Source organism: Tursiops truncatus, chromosome 5 (assembly GCF_011762595.2).
Source record: "Tursiops truncatus isolate mTurTru1 chromosome 5, mTurTru1.mat.Y, whole genome shotgun sequence".
In the NCBI taxonomy this organism is placed as follows: Eukaryota; Metazoa; Chordata; class Mammalia; order Artiodactyla; family Delphinidae; genus Tursiops; species Tursiops truncatus.
The window spans coordinates 56,366,361-56,389,791 of NC_047038.1; the positions used below are offsets into that span (position 1 = coordinate 56,366,361).

Below are 23,431 nucleotides of genomic sequence, written 5' to 3' on the forward strand. Positions count from 1 at the left end.
AATAACATTTGACCCTCCTTTTTCTTTTTGTATGTTTTTCTTAACCCACTGCTATGTCTTGAAGTGATAATGTTTTCATGACTCTTGGCATCCTTTCTTAAATTCAACATTGTCATTAACATTTTATTGTTCGGTAGTATTTGCTGAGTATCTTCTGTGTGCAGAACAGTATAGTTTTAGGAGACTGTCACTGGTCTTACTTCTGAGGTGAGACCAAACATAAAACAATTCACAGAGAGTCTGCAGTCAGTCGGGAGTAATAAATAGAAAAAAAAGAAAATATGCACACATAAGATAAAGCATGGGAAATACAAACTGATTTCTATGTTTATTAAGAAATAAGGTAAAATATCACAATCATACTACTGTAAAGCAATATGAGAATTATTAGTGAAATAAGGAAAATGTTTCTAGAGATTTAGTTGCCAGTAAATTTTGGCCCATGGTGTGCATGCTGTTTGTACTAGAAATACTTTGTAATTGTATTAAAAATCTGCAGTCCCAATTCAGTGAAACATTATAAAGAAGAGAATGTGCCTTAAATGTTTTCCCTTTGTAAGTTTGATTTTGAATTAAATTAAAAAGATTTTATAAAGACTGTATACTCCAAGTATGTACATGGAGGGAGAAGTACTGGGTTAGAAATACGAACAAGACAATATTCCTGACCAATCTTCTCTATGAGACAAAATAAAGGGAAGATTTGTGGAACCATGTGTTTGTCTTTAGTAAAACCAATTTATATATTTGGGGGAAATGTCACAATTCTTCTTAGCTTTCCCATTAATAACCTACCATATGTAGATAATCCTTAACATTTTAAAAATTCTACTGGTCCCAGTTGTGATTAGTGATTTCTACCAATAGTATTCAAGTTCTAAAAGTACAAAAAAGCTTCTTTACCTTTCTCACTACTCTGGCAACATTAGTTTTATACTTTATATTAGAAAAAAGCAATCTGAGTTATAGGTGCAAAAATCTGTACATTTATGCCACTTTTAAATCATACAACAGCTTAATGAATACAACTATTGCCAAGAATAATCTCCAACAAATATTGCAGAACCTTTTTATATTTTTTTCCCAAAATATTATGTGTACATAGCCCTGACAATGTATGGCATTAATTTGTTCCCTTAATGAGCCTAAAATGTTTTATTTTGTAGTTATGATAACCTTTAAATTCTGTATATATTAAGTGTTCTATCCAGCCAACATTAGTAACATAGTAAATTGTGATGTCCCATTGGGTAAAGATTTGCATCATACTTTAAATACAACTTAAAGACTGTACATGATGTTACTTTTTTGAGCAAATTGTGATTAGTCATAGTAAAAGCACATACAATTAAAAATTTTGGTTTATTTTGAATTCCCTGGCTCAGGAATTTTTTGTTTATTATTTCAATACTACCCTTACACTTTCAGGGTCAATAGGTAATATATTTAAGATGAATGAAGTAAGAAATATATTCCGATTTCCTAGCACTACATCTAAATTCCTGTTTATCAGCTATACCTTTAGTAGTTTGTCAACTGCCAAAACACTCAGTTTTAAACCATTTGCCTTATGCACAAAGTATTTAAAAATGAAATCTTCTTACAATGGATTAGCTCTATATTTATTGCTCTCCAAAATCACTGACCCTTGTTTTTATAAGGATTCTATTTGTGTAAAACATATTTGAAGTGAAGACTACAGAATAGAAAAATGGTGAATATGTGGAAGTAAAATATCAGATTTACATGTGTGTGTTAGTGACATTGATGTTTTCTTATTTCTGTTTCAGAAAGGGAATTTTCAGTTTTTCCATAATAAAATCTAAGCTCTAGGTATTGCCTCAGAAAATAGAGTTAACCAAATAGATTTCAACATGTTATATTAACCGTTTTGTATTGAATTAGTTGTCAGTCGACCTTAATGTATGTAATTTATGTATTTTTAAAATAAGATTATTTACAATCTTATACCTTAGTGACATTCAGAATCTTTTCTCTTACAGCCATTTCGTAGAGTGACGTTTTCTGTTGTGAGTCAGCCCCAGGACCCACATCAGGGGTCACTGCAGAGTTGCTATGACAGCGGGCTGGAGGAGTCAGAAACACCAAGCAGTAAGAGTTCATCAGGGCCAAGGCTGGGTGCCCTTCCACTCCCAGAGGACAACTATGAAAGGACCACGCCGGATGGCAGTGTTGGTGAGGCAGAGCATATGGAAAATGGTAGGGGCAAACACAACATCACACACATAATCACGCTAGTGAGCCGTAATAAGTAGACTTGCGAAGGTCAATCTAAAACTAAAATAAAATAGCTGACACTAAACCTGGTTTATTTGAAATAATCAATATTTGCTAAAAGTACAGAAATGCCAAATAAAGGAACATAACTCTATAGATAAAATTCACCAAACTTGAACCATCATTTTAAAACAACCTGTCAGAAATGAACACATTTACAAATAAATCAGAGTAGTACCTGTTATGGAAAAGACTAAACTAGTCCATAATACCTAAACAATAGCCGCTAAGAAAGGTCTTGTGTGATTGTTTTCTTCTATTCATTTTTATCATGCAACTATTTCTTCAATTGCAATCATCCAGTCTTGGTAAAAGGAAATGACAGTAAACACACCTTGCTGGATTCTTTCTTCTCCTAGGTATTTAGAAAAATATTTTCAAACCTCTCCTTTTCAAGTGATAACTGAAATGGAATCAAAGAAGAACAGTATTATCTTATTCTCCAAAATATATTGTAAATGCTATTAGAACTCCCCTTTTATTTAATTATAAGTTTTTTCTCATTTTTGTGCAAGGGAAAGGGAGGAAAGAAGATTATAGCACTCTATATTCTTATCCTGTTGTGAGATGGTTCTCATATTATCACAATTGGCCTTACGTACACTTTCCTTTAAGTTACACTTTCCTATAAGTTAGATAGCAAGTAGTGCTTATGAAACTTTTCACATTTGTTTATGTTACCAAAGACAATTAGGTGATTTATATTTTGGATTTCAGGTTATAAGTAGATGCCTGAAGAATAAATTTGTGTCAAATAATGGAATGGTAAAGTTCTTGCTAACTTTATTATTTCATATATAAAAATAGATTTGGTTATATGCAGGGAAAGGAAGGGGAATCACACACATTTTTATTTCTAGTGAAACCTTGAAGAGAATTTTGTCTTTCACCATTTCATCCCCCAAGTGAAGTAAGACACTCTAAATTTTTGTTATATGCCAGTTTCTTTAGTGATTATATGCAAATAGAATATATTAGAGCAGGAGAAAGTCTGATTTGTTTTTCTGGACATTTACCTATGAATATTAAAACCCAACATTAGAGAATAATACATTGTAAATGACCTTAAGTGAAATTATTGTTAAATTAAATCATGTTAAATAATTAGTTTTCCACACTGTTATCTGGTTGAGCAGATATGATATTAAACAGGGTCTGATGATTGACAACCTTCTTGATTAATTAGCCAGAGATTAAATGCATTTTGCCTTATGGCTATAAAGTCATGCTTACCTGTGTGTATGGTGGTGTGTGCTTATGTGGATGGGAGTTTGATATGGTTTTTAAGAATTCATATTTTTTTTAGTATTTTTTAAAATAAGCATAAAATTTTTGGTATGAATTGCAATGCAGATGAATGTATATTTAAGGCAAATAGGTTTAAAATGCTTTGCACGAAAGTGAAAATTAAATTAAAAATACCGTAATAATGTTTTGTATACACCCCCCCCCCCCAGGAAGGCAGGATTAATTTACTTTAAGGGCATTAGTATATCTGCATTACCTTTTGATGATATCATGTAATTTTATTTGTGTTTTAAAAAGTACTTGTCTCACTATAAACAACATAAAGTACAATTAAATCTTTATTTTTTGGGTGTCAACTATCATTGGCATTATAATCATGTTTTAATGTTATTTCTGTTTTTTGAGTTTGAGGATTCAGTGCCATTAAAATAAGAAAGAAATAATTAATAATAAACATAATTATATAAGACAAACACATAGCAGTTACTTTTTAGGAAACATACATGTCATGGAAAACATAACTGGTGAGCTTGTTGAGAGGCTAGAAAGTTTACTGAGAAACATTTCCCAAGGAAGACTTTTAGTTATTTTTTATAACTATGTTTTCAGTCTTGTCAACGGCCAAGGAACACAATAATGTAACTGAGTTTTCCTGATTTTATGTGACTGACACTTGAAATTCAGTGTTTGTGTAACCATTTGTCATCTGCTAGCTGTGATTCACGTTAGCCCTGATCTATAGGTAATGACACAGGAGATGTGATTCACTTTGGGTGATCCAAATGTAGCAGTTGACATTTGAGTAAGAGTTTTTTTGGGTTCAGGTTTTCAGACTATTGTCTAGCAGTAAAGTGCAATTGTATGCTTGAACTCTGGTAGTTTCATCTTCAATATTGATGGAGCATTCTGGCATAAATAGAATTGGAGTTGAAACCTGTCTAATATTCATTTGTCACATTTAATTGGAATCCAGGTAATCTGCAGTGTTTTGCTTGGTTAGGTTTTAATCAGGATTTGTATTGGATTTTCCATGAAAATGCCATTTTGGATGCTGCCCTATTTCCTAATTATTATTACCTCAAACATTTTTCTTGAATTTTAACCTATGTGAAACAATGCAGTTATAACTCAATTTTTTGGATTAACTTTCCTTGTAAAATTTAGAAGATTAATTCCAGTGCAATAATTTTATAATATTCCAATGTGATGATGCAAACTGGGTATAAATTGAGACAGCTAATGATAAAAATAAATTGTCACAGATGCTGTAGTAAGGAAATAACCAAAATACAAGAAAATTTAATTACATAGGCAGTGAAATGCACTTACGTTTTACAAAAGCTTTTATTTCTGCCTTCTATACTTTAGCATAGTAAAATTTTATTAAGAGCTTATAGGTTAATTCTCTTTATAACAAGTTTTACCCTATATTTCAACCCACGTTAGTGCCAAATGATAAAAGAGGCTTTATTTTCTTATTAGCTTAGGTGAAAGAATACGGTGTAAGAATAATTTCTTGAAACTAGAATCTATTAATTAATGTGAGACCCACTATTCTGATCATTTCAAATCTGGGGTACTTATATCCCTTGGGTCTCTGGAAAAGAACAATGAAAATTATACATTAAAAATACTTTTTAAAAAACCCTCATGAATTATGCATTTATTAATGAAAAAATCACTAACATTTTTTCCTTTAATTAATATCAATAGTATGTTTACTTCAAGTTGATCCTTTGATAAAATTGGGGAAATTGGTTATTTGTTATTTTATTAAAATACATTTAATGGGATTACATATTTTAAAATATGGAGTACATGGTGGGAAGTTAAGTAATGATAAAATACTTTATCATTAATGATATTTTAATGATAAAATAAATTAATAATTTAAATGAAAACCAAATATTAGGCTTAAAAGCACCACCACATTAAGGGTAACCATTGACTATGCAAGAGCTTGCCCTTGTCTTAACTATGCAGCAGGCTTCAGTCTGTCTTGGAATGGTGTTTATGAGTTTCTTTAGGTCTATTGTAAGTTTTTATTTTGACCCCTGCCTTCATGCCATGGTCTACTTATTCTTCCAGAAGTCCCCCTGAATCATATTTGCAGAGCTAGTTTGTTTTACTGTGTATCACTTGATCATATAATATGTTTAACAACTCAAATATGGAAAACACCCCACTTGACCTCTAATCCCAATTTTCGTTTAGGATTGGGTAGGTCACTTACTCCTTTTGGGTCTGTTTCTATCATCTATAAGGCAATTAACTAAATTAACTCGAAAACCATATGCGATTCTTTTCTCACATCCAGTTTTTCTTACAAAGTTTCTTCTCCTGAATAGAAAGAGAACTTTGGGTCTCTTAGTGAGATGGTGAGTGAATTTGATAATATGCAGTAATATGGGCAAAGCAGAAGTAATTCTAGGGCCTTCTACACAACTTATATAACACACGTGCATTCTAATAGTAGATAATGAATGTATTACATAAATCAAAGAAATGAATCGGGTCAAAGGGTGTGATTTCTGGCCAGGTAGGTGGGAAGGTTGGTCCAACAGCAGGTCAGTATGGGAGACAGTTTTGGAGCCTCCCCAAATTACACTGTGCAAGAGAGGCATTTTTAGGTCTGATCTGGCTTTCGGTACAGTGCCCTCAAAACCATTAATTATGACTAAGTTATCTCACAACTGAATAAGCACATTTACTTTCTTACCTCACAGCATAAAATTTGGTCAGATAAGAGCGAACAAAAGGTACAAAACAGTATGTATTTTTCCTCTAGGTAAACTTACAAATAGTATAACATAGAAATAAATTAAAATAAGAAAATAGGAGTTGATCCATAAGGCAGGCTTAAAAAAGTTAAATGGTCAGAAATTTGGCCATTTTAACTGCCTAATTAATTTTATGCTTTTGATTTTCTCAGACATTTAAAATATAATTTTGATTTTTATATGCTAATATTTTTCAATTTCACACTTACAAACTTTCTTACTTCTTCAAACCTATGTAAACTAGGCTTAACTGTTTTATTCATTCCCCTCACTACACATGCTTTAGTGTTTAGAGCACATTGTTCTTGAGGGTTGAAACATGGTGCATTCCGCTGGGAAGTCTTTTCGTATCTGCCGTGGACTTTCACATTGCTTTCAGAAGTAAATAACAGTATATTTGAAATATCATTTGGAAATGAAACATCATTTTTATATGACCAAGGGTAATTAGAAAAGACACTAAACTCATATCCTTGTGTGGGATAAAGGACCCTCTACTTTCTGCTTTTCTTTTACATACCCAATTTTCAGTAGTCATCTGTAAGGTACTATCATCTGGTTCTTGTTGGTTTCTGCTGTTTTCATTTAGATTGAATTAACAACACTGTCTCTTCCAGCTTTCCAAAGATGCTCATATACTTGTTAATGGCATACTCATAATACCCCAAAACAAATGCCCTGCAAATTTTTGTCTGTAGGAAGAGATATATACCTTAGAAAGATTCATTTTCATGGTTCTGCATTTCACTGTGTCTAGTTACCAGTGTCTGACTGCATTTTTTTACTTTTCTAGCCATCTGTAAAATGGCTCTGTACCTCCCAAGTATCCCCAAGTCCACACCCCCCAAAAAAAATTCTGGAGGGCCTTATTTACTCCTACTTCTTCATAGTGTTTATGGATAGTGATAATAGAGATTATCTCTAAGCAGAGTCTCAACTAATCAAGATGTATGCTACAGCAGTTTTCTAGCTTTCCAGTAAAATGAGCAGCACAATCTAAAAGAATCTAAAGAAGACATTGTCCTGTAGAAGAAGAGGTAATGTAGTAGACAGAATGTACTGGCTTAAGAAACAGGCTTGAAATCTAAGGACATCGGGTTAAATTCTGATTTCTCCTCTTACTAACAGTGTAATTTTCTGACTTCTCTTAGCCCCACTTAATAATAAATTGTAGGATTGTGGAAGACACTAAGTGAGATAATAGCACGTAATAATTTATAAATAAATAGTAAAAGAGTAGCAATAAGTTTACTATATTAATTGATGATAAAATTATTTACTACTATTATTTAAATAGTAATAATAAAATAATTGTGATTATTGTTAACTCTAGGTAGATTTGACATGACACGATGGCGTAATCATAAAAACATCATAAAATGTTTAGTTTCACAAAGATAGCATTCAAAAATGACTGGTAAGAATGATATTCTCACCTTGAATAGTTCCCAGTCAATTTCTCACTTTTGTGGGATACCAAGGGGTGACACCCAGTGACATTTAAACATATCAAGGAGCTAAAAAGAGGGGAAAGAAAGATTCTATCCTGAGGTATCAAATCAACCCAACTCTTCCTGCGCTCTGTCATTTAAGGTGAGGAGAAGTCATTATCTCCCTGTATTCTCTTCTCTCTTTTTTAATGTTTTTACATTTTATACCCAGTTTTCCAGTTGAATGCATTATTCTTCAGGTGTATATTTCCCTTTGAACTGCCACAAAGTATTCACACTGACAGAGAAAACGAGTTGAAAAAAGTGTCCTATTAGTATGCTACCAAACTCTCAGCCCTTTCTTTTTAATCTCAATATTAATAATTAACACTGATAAAATGTGTGGCCATATTATCCTTTTTATTCTAATTTAGTCCTTTAAAACTAGATCACTCTGCTGAACCCTTATGACATTTGAGGAGGGAATGAGCTCTCATCAAATCTCAAAGTGACTTTGGAGGTCAGTTAGGGGGTTTGTTGCCTCCAGACTCTCAAAGCATTTGCTTATCTGAATTTCAGCACAGTTATTAGATAATGAATTCTGTGTTAAGTCCCCTATTTAGTCAAGGTATTATCCCCATACTTGCATTCTTCTTTGCTTATATATTGTATATACTTTTGTTTTTCCTCTGATTTTGTTCTAGAGTTATATATAAAAAACTTGATGTTGCTGAAATATGATAACACTCAAGCATCTTCTGTGTGATTTAAGGAACTCTGGAACTAACTTAAAGTGTAGTTAGCACTCAACCTCAGAGGTTAGCCCACTTATTGAGAAACTGATTCATCTCAGTATTCCTCTTTTAGGTTAAAACACTCACGGTTGTTACTTTTCCTATTGCAGTTTTTTTTTGGTAAGAAAAACATTCTCTTAAGTAAAGCAAAACAGAGTAATATCCTCCCTGTCCCTTGTTTAATGGGGTAATTATATAGTGACAAAACTATGGTTATTCATTTTGATTCAACAAGCATGTGTGGAAAATAAAACTTGGCCAAGGCTTTCTGAGGAAGTAGAAGTGAACGAGAAAGAGTCTCTGCCTTCATGGTGGAAGTCCTTAGGTTAGGAAGATACAACCTTGATTTCAGTAACTTCACTATAATATGAAAAGGAGAAAGCTCACCAGAGAAGTTCAGAGTGGTATGAAGCACAGAGAATGGAGAGGAAGATTATTTCAGATGAAACAATTATAAATGTACTTACTGAAATCTTTCAATTTTATAAATAATAGCTTGGGCTGGAAGAAGGCCTTGAAATGTTATCTGAATCATAGCCTCTCTTTTTACCTACCCATCTTCTACATGATTTAAAAATAAGTACTATATTGGCCTGGAAGCTTAATGTCAAGCTAAATGAAGTTAAATTATTTGTTTTACTTTTCTAATCAAGTTATTTCTTTTGTTTTTCTTGGTGCTAAACATAATTAGTTCCAAAACTCCAGAATTTATCATTGATAAAATTGTCAGCATATGGTAAATCCAGGTCTCATCTACAGAACAGATTATTTTTATGTCTCTTTTCCCTCCCTGCTCATAAATATGGACAATTACTAAAAATACGTGTACTTTAAATAAGCCTTTTCAAACTTAATAAGAGCCTGTAAATAATTTTTTTTAAGTTCTTCTGATTTCTTTTCAGAAGACAAATTGTATTACTCAAATCAGATGATTAGATTGGAGTAGATTGGATTAGATTAGGTTTATTTTTTGAAAAATCAATTCATTCCTTTTGTTGTGGTTGCAAATTGTTTTTGTAATTGTTATCTCAAGATTCGAGTTAAATATTTGGGTATTTGTCTTTATGTCACATTCCCTTTCTATCTGAAATATAGACAACAGGTTGCCTTATTTTTAAATCTTGTTTCTGATAAATTTTACTTAATTTATGCAGGGGTATATTTTTTTGACATCAATCTCATTATCTTGTATGCCTTCTCATTACTGTACAGAAAGTGTAAGTTTATTACAAAATGAAAAAAATATTTGAAACACATGCAAATTTAAGTGCCTCCTTTAAAACAGATTTTCAGCTGCTAAAATGTGATAGTCACAAAGGAAACTAAGTTTTGATACTGTATATTTAAAAGAAATCTGCAATGAGTGCTATAAAATATTTTGGTAATAAAAAGATAGAACAGCATCCTATTGTTTAAAAATAATCTACTCATTCATTTCTATTGCAAAATGTATCTTCTATGATTTTATTTCTGCTCTGAAATGCTTAACATTTCCAACGATGAGGTCATTGGGGGACCCACATATGATCTGAGAGTGGTGTGCTACTCTGAGGTTGCATTCCTGTGAACCATAGTTCCCTATACTGAATTGTGCACATTGTTTCTTTTCAGTATAAGGTTTCATTTCACCAACCCAGCATTTGTAGCAAAAGGTCATCACAGCCATAGATGAAATTTTATACAATGAACAGGGAATTTGGAGTATTATGAGAATTCATGAAATTCAATAACCATTTGTTGAGCATTTACTCTATGCAAATTCCCACGAAGGATCCAAAGGTGAATGAGACATTCTCTCTGCCTTCTAAGTGTTAGATATTGTGATGGAGAGCGACATGTACAGAATTAGATGTTTAAAAGTAAAGGCATGAGAAGCTCTAGGTTTAGAGACTAAAGGTTACCAGAACCAGAATAGGATATGAGTTGGGCATGTGAAAAACCGTAGCCAAACTTTGAAGGATGGGTGACTAGGATTTGATAAGCAGAAAAATGGGTAATGTTATAGAGAATAGTGAGTGATACCAAGAATACCAATGGTGGGAAGACAGAGGTGCTATTTGCTAACTTGGGAAAAATGGAAGGAATAGCATCTTTCCAGGAGAACGAACCTGATTAAGACATGTCAGATTTAGGGTACCTTTGAAAAATTCAGGTGATATCTAGCAGGCTATTAAAATGTACATTAGAAACTTGGGAGTAGAAATAAATAGCAGAAATACAGCATTAGGAGCCATTGGCACCATGATGATTATGAAACTTGGAGAATAGATGTGACCATCAATTAAACATATGACACTAGAGAAGAGAGAGATTGTACCCAACACAGAATCTGAAAAAAATACTGAAATATAAGAGAATAATGAAATAAGCTTCAGAGAAGGATATTTTAAAATAAAAAAAGCAAAACCAAACAAAGCATGGCAGGCTAAGGAGAAATTTAGAATTAGGGTTATACCTAGATGTTCAAAAAAATTGTTGAATTTAGCTGTATGGACTCTGTTGCCAATAGAGATTCAACAGAAGTGAGACAATTGAGAAAGACAATTGAGAAAGCAGAAGACCAGGAGATATAATGTAAGAACACACTTGAAAATTTTTCCCAAGGTCAGCAAGTCCACTATAATGTCATTGTTAGAGGCAGGGGCATGGTTGCACCCTTTGACATCAATCTTAATAAATTTCTAACCAACTTATACTTTATGTTATGTTCAGGATTTTTTGTTGCTCTTTCTACAAAATTTTCTGAAAGTACAACAGAGTCTGAAATTTCTGTATAATAGCTTTTGCTATCTTTCCTTGAGATATAATAATTACTCTTTTAAGTGAGTTTTGGCCTCTCATGTAACTTCTATGTTTTATTTTATAGTAGGTCATCATTCGTCCATCTCACTGGCTTGGAATTAAAATAGTATGTGACTAATTGCATTTTTGGTGAGATCCAATAATTGATATCAAACAATTTTAGTTATCATCAAACACTTTAATTTTGTGATTATAAGATTCCTGACACTGTAATAGTGCTATCAATTGTTAGTAATATTATGCAATTAGATATGCTTCAAAACAGAAAACAATGAAATAGAATTTGCAAGATAAATAAATTCAAATTGTAAAGGACTATCCAGTTCCAGTCACAGAAATGCAAGGTCAAAGATGCTTACCACAGCTCGTGCACCATGCAAGGGAAGCAATGCCTCCAAATGTGTTATGTGAGGGGACTTACTAATGATGATTTGCCAGGCAGATGTCACTTTTGATGTTGTTTTTATCTAAGAAAGGACAACTATCAATGTCACATAAATGTATTCTCCTTTCTCTGTATTCATTGTTGCTTAGTAGGAATTATAAGTAGGTATTACATTGATAAAACTAGTCTTCCAGCCCAAGATAATCTAAATAATTGCTACATAATAATTTCCAAACAAAACTTCAACTCCTATTTAATCATGCATATGTTTATTTGGTTCATCAAAAACCTCTAGAAATGTGCATCCTTTCCAGTTACTGAGTGGCCTCTATGCGGTACCTGAAAATTTTTTTCTAGATCCAAATATCAGTTTCATCAGTGTGCAGAACTGTACAGAGCCAAAACAAATTCTAAACATTATTATAAGACCTTGGTGTTCAACTGGAATATTAGTTTACTACATTTTGAACAGGAGAATATCCTATTCCAGAAATAGAAAGGTCCCTGCTTCTTCTCCAAGGCAATATTCTTTATCTCTAAGAAGACCCAAGGAAAATCAGTGTACCTCTTAAATGATTGCCTGGCGAGGATGAAATCAGAAGAGGAACTCTTCATCCAGACCCAGTGAGGTGGATAAGGTCTGCTGTAACACGTCTACCGTTGGCCGAGATCCTCTCCTGAAAACAGATTGCTTTGGCGCCCTAGATTCAGGGACTCTTTTAGTACTAGGCAGCAGCTGCAATTCTGTGTCTCTAACCCATGTTTGTTGTTTTTGTTGTTGTTGTTTGTTTGTTTTCTCTTCTCTATAAGGTTATCTCTTAAGGAAAAAATTTTTTTTTAAATATGTAAGTGATTTTCTCAATATCAGCTTTAGGCATGATTAAATGGCCAGACTTTGTTTCCCTCCTTGCTTCTGGTCCATTCTGTAAGATGTCTCTGCATTATCTAAACATTCAATTAATTATCCATCAATTTCATTGTTTACAGGGTTACTCTTAAGTAATGCCTGACTCTCAAAATACTGTGTCAATCAGAAACATCTAGACTGATATGTAATTTTCAAAATCATTATTTATATAGTCATAATTTCTCAGATAATATTCACCTAAAATAAACTCATTTTTCAATTACACAAGTATTTGAGAAAATTGAATTTAGGGCCCAATCCTTATTCTTTCCCTTCACTTTGGTTGAGGCAATGTTAATCATACATCATCTTTAAACAGGTGATTGGAAAGCAACATGTGCACACAGAACCATATTTTATCTGAGTTTTTTTTTTCCCCTTAAGCTTACTGCCCTTTATTTAGTGTGATCAATTGTATTCAGCCTTCACTAGTTCTTTGAGAATTCAATTTTAAGAGTCACTTTTAGTTTCCTGGACAACATTGGTTCATCTCTTTTTCCCAGAATTAATGAAGATCTAAAATCTAATTCTTGCCTATTTCAGCCCCAGACTGTTTTTATCCTCTTTTGTGAAATCAAACCCACATGCTTTTCCTTTGCAGCTTATGTCTGAGTATTATCTATGTCCCCAGAATGAAGTAGCTATTAAATTAGTTCTATCAATTGTCCATGGGTTTAGAGGTCCCCATGTGTGTTTTTAAGTAACCACATTTTATTTCAGGGCACAAAGTACAAGACTTCTGACTTGATTACTTAGCCTCTGGTCTTTATGTTTTAGTTTTTGAAAATAGCAGGGAAAATGCATTACTCTTTTTACCCTAATGAAAAGTTCTGAGCTCCTCTGACAGTCATTTCATTTCTGAAGGAGGATTAAAGGAACGTCCCCCAGATTGACTCTGAGATTTTATTTATTTTTTTCTTTATTTTATCCTTCTAATAATCTTGCTCCTTTGCCTCTCCAAACCTCACCATCCCATGCACATTTTCTCCCTTCTAATACCTTATCTAGATCATTTTGAGGATCAAGTAATTCATTTTCTCTACCAAAAGTCATTTTGTTTGAGTCATTTCAGACTATCAAGTTTCTATACTCTTTTGGGGATACTTTTTGGAATAGTCTGTTCTATAATTTTTCAGTTTTAAAAAGTCCTTCTTAAACCTAACTTAATTCTGCTGTGTTATGGTATATAATACAATATGTACATTTGCAAGGAATTGATACCAGAAGTTTGGGTCCTAGTTCAACCTCCATCACATTTTCAAGAAGGGAACCTAGATCGGTTCACATAATATCTCACTTCCTTATAAAGTGAAGACAATAATTATAATAATTATTGCCCTTTCTTAAAGAGTTATCGTGCAGTTATACATGAACATATATTTTTAGGTAGTTAGCATTTAATAAAATTCTATCAGATAACTACTTTACTATGCTAATTTTTTTTTAAGATACCTTAAAATTTTTTTCTGGTTCTGTAGTTCTTTTTTTTTTTCCAGATTAAATCGGACCCACGATGTTTATGATATTTTTAAATGCATAATTGTTTTCTTGCTTACAAAAGTGTTCACTGGCCTCGCATATATTTTGCCATTAATGTAAGTTGTTTCCTGGCCCCTTTTGAATTCCTTATCAGTTTCCAAGGCTAAGAACACATGGCTCTCTACCCACTGTGAACAAGTGCCAGTGTTTATAGCAAATATAATAAAAGTCATAGACAGACAAAACATATTAATAGTTTCACATTTATTTTCTGCAGCTAAATGGCTTCTGTCTTTAAGAGGCCTGCATATATTTTCCTGGATTTATTGTTAATGAGTAGTAAATGACAAAAAACAGTAACTCACAGAGATATTCATCAAATAATTATTAAAGATCATTCAGTGCCCAGTAGCCAAGTGGTTCCTAAAGACTGAGATTACAGCCAACCCTCAAAAATTCATGGCAGTAAGAAAAGCCTTGTAAAGATGACTACCAATCACAGAGTGTGCATAGACTCTGCCAATTAGGCACCAATTCATAACACTTATTCACATCTCCTCTTAAACTACTAATTAAGCCAAATACATTTATAAATGTAGAAATCAACTTTTGTCAGTTATAGGAGATAATTTTCAGATCACAGTATGAAACACCCCAGTTACAATACAATTCAAATATAAAGGGCTGAAGGGAATTTAAAGGAATCAAGTCATCACGAAGTATCTCTAATGTCAGAGACAAATGAATTATAGATTCATTCATGCCCTCTTACACTTACACACACAAAGAGTGAAGCACCAGAAAAGCGCAACATAACATAAAGAGGACAATCTATGAAAAAAGGCTTACTAGAATGATGAAATAGTATCTTTATTAAGTATCTAAAAATAAATGATAAAAGGGTGGGCTTCCCTGGTGGCGCAGTGGTTGAGAGTCCGCCTGCCGATTCAGGGGTCGCAGGTTCGTGCCCCGGTCTGGGAAGATCCCACATGCCGCGGAGCGGCTAGGCCCGTGAGCCATGGCTGCTGGGCCTGTGCGTCCGGAACCTGTGCTCCACAACGGGAGAGGCTACAAGAGTGAGAGGCCCGTGAACCACACACACACAAAAAAAAAGGGTAAGGAAAAATTGAAATAATAAATGAATACCTTTATAGTATATTAGTGATAACCTGAGGGTGCTACATATTCGTTTGCTTCATAGAATCACTCTGAGGAAGGTAATGTTATCTGCATTTTATAAATGATGTAACTCAGAAGAAGAGAAGTAAAATTATGGTTAATACTTGATAATACTAGGTGCTCAACTTAGTAACTGTTATTATTTATTATTCTTGCTTTGCTGCTATCAGCTCCAGAGAGGTATGTTTATGTTACTGCATTCAAAGCTCAGGAAAACCTATGAAAGCCATTATAATGATTTCTATTTTAAAAATATCTTTAAGTAAGAAAAATTTAGTTTTCATTTTATATATAACAGAAGCATTAATGTATTATGCAGTTTTGAGCAAATCACTGATCTTGTTGTCTCATTATCTGAGGCAACCAGTAATCCATTCCCTTTTTCAGGGATATTAAGGGAATTCCCCTTTTTATTTGCATGTGTTATAAAACACAATGCATTTTTGTAATTTTGTGTAAAGCAGTTATTTTGTGTCATCATCAAGAAATACTCTACATTGTGGGCTGACATAAATGTTGATACCTGGGATCATAAGTGAAATAGTTGTGTTCATATCACAACAATTAAGAACATGCTAATTATTTTTCCCTTCAGAATACTAAGATAATAGACTCAATATAATGAACTGCTTAAAGAAGTACCATATGCCCAAAATAGGGTAAGAATTAATACCAGGTGCTTTATTCACTGATTAAACTATACAGTTTTATTCCTTATGCCTATATTTCATTGGTAGTTCATTCTACACACACACACACACACACACACACACACACACACACACACACACACACACACACACACACACCCCTTCATTGCATCCTTCTGCCAAGGTAGGGAAGGTGCTTCACTGAAAAGGATAATGTATGTGTATGAGAAAATACAGCACTAAGAGCCTGCTTCTGGAGTTGGTCCCCTGACTCCCAAAGATTGTGGAAACAGAGAAATTAACTTTTTAATTATGCAAACCGTTCAGTAAAGCATGTATTAAAAAGATACTTAAAGTTTATTTAATACTTTTAATGTCTTGATAATGTTGAAAATTTCAAAATAAGCAAAAAAACAAGCAAATTTATAAACTCTTAGAGATTTTTCTTTCAAATGTTTCCCTTTGTAGGATATAGCAGAAACACTTATTTACCCATATCACTAATTTCAGAACTACTAGACTGTGTTAAATAATAGAATTTTTATAGTATATGATTGAATTAGAAAATATCTTAGCTATTTCAGGACTGGGACACACATATTTTTAACTGCAACATAAGCCCCATGCCTCTCTGGGGAATCTTTATTTTAACTATGCCTATCAGCTGATATAAATTATTGAATTTGCTCAAACTTGCTTAAGAAAAAGAAGCTTCCTTAGATACAGTAACAAATTAAAATAAATTGAAAAGTAATTTCAAAACCACTGGCACAAACAAGTAAAAGTGCGTATATATCATCTGCACAAAAGATTTTCCAAGTCCTTTATTCTCAAGTATTATATCGTATTAAATTTTTTAGTAGTCAGGAGAAGATATGCCTTACAAATATAGATTGATAACTCAATCGGTGCTAATAGTTAAGCTATTGTAATTTGGTTTTCATACTGAAATAAGAATATTGCTTTTTATATTTGACATGGAATCATTTCATGTATTTAGGAACATGCAGAAAAGATAATGCATATTTCAGTGTGGGATTAAGTGAAAATATCTGTTTTCACTGAGAAGCTGGCATACTTAGTTTGCTAATAATTGACCTAGTCGTCAAGCAACCAAAAGCTCCCATCTGCCCCTGCTGCTCATTTGTATCTATTGTATATATTTTAGCTTCAGTGCTAAGGCCTTCATTCCCTTCCACAGGAAGAAGATAACGGCATTTCTGAAGTGCTTAAGACACTTCTCTTGCCTCAATAGGGGAGAAAAAAACAGAAAACATAATATAACTACATGGAGAGATGCCTACCTCTGAGCTCTTTTCATTTTAGCAGCTTGAGAAATATTGGTACACGTTATTGCTCAGACACACATTTTTTCTAAACAAAGGTTACTGCCATTGATTCCAAAGAGAAAAAGGATCCATTATAATATTTTTTGCACTTCATTTAGCTAGCATCCTTATTGATTGGACTTCACAAACTATCTACTTGTACCTGATGTGCCTTCCTAGACAATATTGAGGACAAATATTTTATTTGATGGCAAAACATGTGGAGAATTTGACTTATCAGTTGCTGTATATTTTGGATACTCGTTCTGAAATTTATGAGCAAATTTTAAGAAGACTCAGTATTGCTCACCTGGGAAACACACACGCAAGCATGCACACATGCATGACACACCATCCTGGATGGGCTGGGCTGAGAAGGCTAAAGCACTTCTTGGAAAGAATTTGAGTAATAAACTATGCCTCCAGAAAGACTTTATTTTGGAAATGTTACATTAAATTAAAGTCAATAGTTTAATCACTTGCAGATTTGACAGCCTCCTACCATATTGAGACTTTTATTGTAAAAATAAGTAATACTCCTATATTAAAGTACGTTTATTAAATTGCAAATAGAAAATGTGTAGAGCATGTGCCTTTAAAATTTGGGTTGATTTTTCTCATTATGTAACATGCCAACTTGGATTTCAATATAATCCCTTTGGTAAATAACTAACAAAAGGACTATAAGGTTAATTTAAGGCTGTAGTTTTCTAATGCCTTCTACTGCTTCCCCCCTACCTCTCAAGAATAAGATGTATACTTACAATTTTACAATGTATACTTGGGAACTGTGCTGATTAAGTTAAAATAGCTGTATGTTTAGTTAGAGTATTTTAAAATATTGTTTCAGGGTAATTTCACTGGATCATTCAAATATTTCATCATTTCAAAATATCCTTTACACCTAAAAATCTGGTTTTCCTTACAAGGGATTTTGTTTTATAATATAAGCCTAAAAACCCTTTGGGAGCATTTATGCCTGACTCTGATAATGCGTAACAGGTCTCAACAAGAAACTGTGCCCAGAGACTGATACTGACAGAGTTGGCATTTCAAGTTTCTGTTGAAAATGTATGATAATCCGATGTAAATGTACCAGTTATTTATAATAACAATTTCAGTATTGCAGTATATTAGGCTTTTCAAGCTATTTCTCTCTTCACTGGAACCCAGCCATAACTGTGTCCTTGGCTTCTGCAATGCTTTTTATAATAAAGTCCTTCTGATACTACTCGTAATAAACCTTCATGGAAGCAATCCAAGATAGACCCTACTGATAACTGAATTCCTTTTAATAGTGAATTGTATTCTTGTGAGACTCCAGCATAGTTATTTTCCTTTTGTGAGACTCCAGCATAGTTATTTTCCTTTAGAGTTAAGGGTTTTATGTTGAAATAGTATTTATTTATTTATTTATATCATTGAACAGTCTCACTGCTATGACTAAGAAAATTGTTCCATAAAATACTTGGTAATGTAAATGTGAGAATGAAAGTTATATATCTGATGATTTATTAAATTTATGGCTTGTAGGAACATGACTGTCTCTATAAAGGAATCTAACGTACACATTGGAGAATATTCTAGTAATGCCTTGTAAAAATGGGATGCTGTTGTAATTTGAAATCTCAAAAGCATGAGCCACTGAAGAGATATGCTTTCAGCATTTGTAATCATACATGGCCTGGCTTTGCAAATCTTAATTTGATATAGGAAAATTTAGAATACACATTTATTTTAGAAATACTTGCTCTTGCACAGAATGTGACTTTCCATGTACATGCCTACTTTTGATGTATTTCCTTACCTGTTTCTTTTATTGGCAAGAAATGGAAAGGTCCATTAAGAGTAGGAAGTTTGCTTCCATGTCCTGGCTATTGTAAATAGTGCTGCAATGAACATTGCGGTACATGTCTCTTTTTGAATTATGGTTTTCTCAGAGTATTAACAACAACAACAAAAAGAGTAGGAAGTTTAATTGAGTTCATGTTAGAAGAAAAACAGACCAAGGTTGATGAGCACAGACCTGAAATTTGAGACCAGTGATTACCCCAGAATGAAGAATATTGGTGTGTGTGTAGGCAAGAGGGACTCAGGGTTATTACCAGTGCTCTGAAACTGCATTTGGCATATCAAAATATATTTAACATCTTTCTTCGTCTCCCAGGAATTAAACTTCAGAACTTTTGGCCCACATTTTAAAGAGTAGATTTTTTTTTTTTTGTCTTGAACTTTTCAAAAGCTTTTATCATCACACTCTGTGAATTGATTTTCATTGAAACTCTACTGAGAAATTCAGCATATTTGGTCAGTAAATTTTACTTAAAAAATGGTGATTTCACCTTCTTCTTCTTATAATGAACCCCCATTAATTGAATAATGGACTATTTAAAAGACTCGAAAAGTTTAAGCATACAATATAAAATTTTACAAAATTTTATTTCCATAAGTGGAAAAATATACAACAGCAAAATACAAAAGCATATTTTGTGCATTATGTACAAATAGAGAAGATATACTAAGGCAAAGATTTCAAAGATTTGGTTTCTTTTTGTACAGTACTCTTAAAATAAACTTAGCTGTCATTTTTACAATGAAATCCATGTGGCATATGGCTTATTTTCAAGGACCCCCTCCCCCGCAGGAAATGTATCACTTAAAGATAAAAGAGCATATATGTGGCAGGGGAAAGAAAGAATAGGTTCTTCTCATATATTAGTAGGTCCATATGCTGTTTATTAAATTTGATGCTATTTAACTAATTCAGATAGCTGATTCAAATAAGAAGAAATCAGCAACTTTGTGGAAGTATAATGCAGTTTTATCATCTGTCAGATTTCTCAGGAGGATACCATATTTTATAGGCTTGAAATAAAATATTATGAATTAATATGCTTCAAGGGAATAGCATTGCCCAACGTTGGCATTTTAGTTCGTGTAATTTAAATTATAGTATTGAAAAAGGTGTTCTCATGTATTAACTGAATTCCAACTTAGAGCATGCTGCCTGCTTCTCTGGTTGTGCATGAGTATGTTGAGGAGGAAATAATACAAAAAAAAAAAGTCTGACTAAGAGTCTGAGATGTCTTATAGTCAAAGAACAGCTTGTGTTTTAAAAAGAAATTAAAATACATTAACTCGGAACAGTGGGCAAAGTGTTTCAAATGAAGGATACGGTGAACAGACTGTTTCACTTCCCTTCCATTCCACATATCTATGAATAATCATTCCTTGAGGTTTAAAATTATAAATAACACTGCAGCATGGAGTTATTTTGATTTTACAAAGGAAATCATCCATTTTGTTTTTATTTTCATTTGGGCAAACTCAAAATGGCTTAGCGTAGCTTCTGCTAAACTTATTCAAGACTGAAGCATTTTTGACAAAAAAAAAATGTTTCCCAATTGTGAGTAGATTACTACATTTATGTGGCTAAATTCACACAGAATTGACAACTGTTGTTTGACTTGGCAAAGTTAGAATATGGTAGTTGATACCAAGAGAGGGGAGGTAGCAAAAAAAAATTGTAAGGAAAAGAGAAATTTCAATGAAGAATCTATATGCAATTGTGCTCAGGGGAAGGATGGTTGAATAGGGACATTTTATCCTAAAGTTATCACCATAAGTTGATTGTTCTGTGTCCTGCCCTCACATACATGTACACATACATGAGACCAGAAAAAATGAAGGTAAAAATTTTTCATGTAATATTTAATTTCAGTTATTAGTACAGTCATTTGTAAGTCCTGGATAATGAGTGCTACATGGAGTTAGACACTGTCTATTTGGATACAGAGCTTTACTATTCATATTTATAAAGTCAGGATATAAGAAATTATAAAGTGAAAAGCTTGGTTACATTTTTAACAATATATAAATTTTTTTACAACAAAATTATCTTGAAAATAATTTCTATAATTATTTGCATGTGCATTGGGTGGAATAAAACGCTGTATTTATTTATTTATTAAGCTGAATTAATTAAAGAATAAATTAATATTTTCTGGGTCCAAGGTCCAACCATAATTTCCATTATTACTTTGGCTTTAATGCTTTATTTTCTTTGCTTGCTCTTCTGATAACGTAGTGTGGGTTGAATTGTAGTGGTGGAGAAATCAGCCAAAATGATGGATTAGTATAAAACATACTTTGTAAGAAAAGGAATAGGCTAATCCTAAACTCTTCATAGAATATTGCAAACTTTCTCACCTAAAACTCACAGTGTTCTTATCGGTCATTGGTGTATTATTACAGCCAGTGTTTGTACACTGAGCCTGGATATTTATTGTGTTTTATAAAATTCGAAACCTGGGGCCTTGATGAAGTTTATTTTACATTTTAAAACCATGCTTCTCTACTAAGTGTATTTTTTTCCTCTGTGCCCTAATTGTCAAAACTAAGGTGCATCACCAGAAAATAGTTTGCGGTTTGGGAAATAGTTTTTAGCATTCTATCCACGAAGGCCTTGAAGATCAAAGATAGACTCTAGATGGTACAAACCAGCATGGGGAAAAATCATAACATTCTCTGTGTACCACACTCTTAGTAAAAGTATTTTCTAGATAAGTTGACATTGATTAGTAGACTTTATGAGACTCCTAATTCTCAATTCCAGGCTGAAAAATCACAGTTGCCAGTTCAGATTCTTAATACATTGTTCATATGGATTAAAATACATTTTTATTTATATATTCATTCATTGCTAAAATGTAACTGAAGTCTAATTTCAAAGAGAGCTGGGAGATTCATGTCAAGTAAACCTCTATAAGAGATGGTTAAATTTGTCTTAAGTTTTTACCATCCATTTTTTTTTACACATTCATTCTATATTTATGATGATACTGGAATATGTTTTTCTAAAATTGCAGTTTGTTTGTGTGTTTTCCTGGGAGAGGATAGGATGAGGCTGGGTGGAAATCAAGATTCTTCTATGGGTTTGCTAAGATCTTCATGTAAAGTGATTCTCTTTGGAGTTTCCAAGATAGTTCATTTCATATTATTGTACTTCTGTTTTCTTTCTTTTTTTTTTTTTTTTGGCGGTACACGGGCCTCTCACTGTTGTGGCCTCTCCCGTTGCGGAGCACAGGCTCCGGACGCGCAGGCTCAGCAGCCATGGCTCACGGGCCCAGCCGCTCCACGGCATGTGGGATCTTCCCGGACCGGGCACGAACCTGCGACCCCTGCATCGGCAGGCGGACTCTCAACCACTGCGCCACCAGGGAAGCCCTGTATTTGTGTTTTTTAAATCGCTCATAGTCACCTTTAACCTCCCCACCCACTCTACTTCACTGCTGCCCTTTTCACTGCTGTTTATAACTTCCATTCTCGCCCCCCCGACCTCATGGTACTCTGTGCTCTCAGCATGATAACCAATTCACTCTCCTTAAATATGCAACAAAACGCAATATATTACTGAGTGTTCTAATTAACTCCCACATGTGAAAATACTTTACATATTTCATCTCACTTAATCCTCATGACATTCTTAATATGTAGCTTTTATTATTCACAAGAGAGCAAAGGGAGGCTCACAGACCTTAGGTGATTTGCTCAAAACCATGCAGCCAAAATAGCTGAGATGGGGTTTGAGGAAACTCTGTCAAACCAAAAAACTCACATCCTTTCTATTACAACATACTGTGTCTAGCCATGCCCTTCTTTCACTGGAATGGTCTTAACCCCTTTCACTTCTGTCTCTGTCCTGCTGGCAAATTCTTTCTTAAGTTTACTGCAAGTATCACCTCTTCTGTGGAGCCTATGTTGACCCTCTCCTGCTTAGCTCTTTGCATATCACACATCTGTATTAGAACATATCATAATGTCACTCTTCTCACTTATTTTTTTGGTTTTGGAAAGTATGGTCATCATTTTTCATAAAAATATTTTATTTATGTAGGCATGAAATGACTTTGTTATGACTATTTTCAAATATGTTTACAATTATTTTTAGACAGTCAATTTTATTTTTGAATATAATGAATACCAATGATGACATACGCCACATAAAAACAAAAGCACTTTGAGTCATCTACAGTTTTTAAGTGGCTAGAGGAGTCCTGAAACACAAATGGTTAAGTACTGCTGGTGACAGCAGTGTCTAGCATAGATTGAACACTCTTTAAATATTTGATGAACAAAACTGAATAATCAA

At 33.3% G+C, this 23,431-nt stretch overlaps 1 protein-coding gene across 2 annotated transcripts in view; it reads left to right on the forward strand.

Annotated features, from left to right (window-relative positions):
- PCDH7 (protocadherin 7) overlaps positions 1 to 23,431 on the forward strand; it is a 409,502-nt gene that overhangs the window by 187,887 nt on the left and 198,184 nt on the right. The window contains exon 2 of one of the 2 annotated variants that reach the window (XM_019928369.3): positions 2,004 to 2,220. In XM_019928369.3, the coding sequence (XP_019783928.1) occupies positions 2,004 to 2,220 (217 nt within the window). The remainder of the gene's footprint in view (positions 1 to 2,003; positions 2,221 to 23,431) is intronic. The other variant, XM_073805138.1, reaches the window with a different exon arrangement.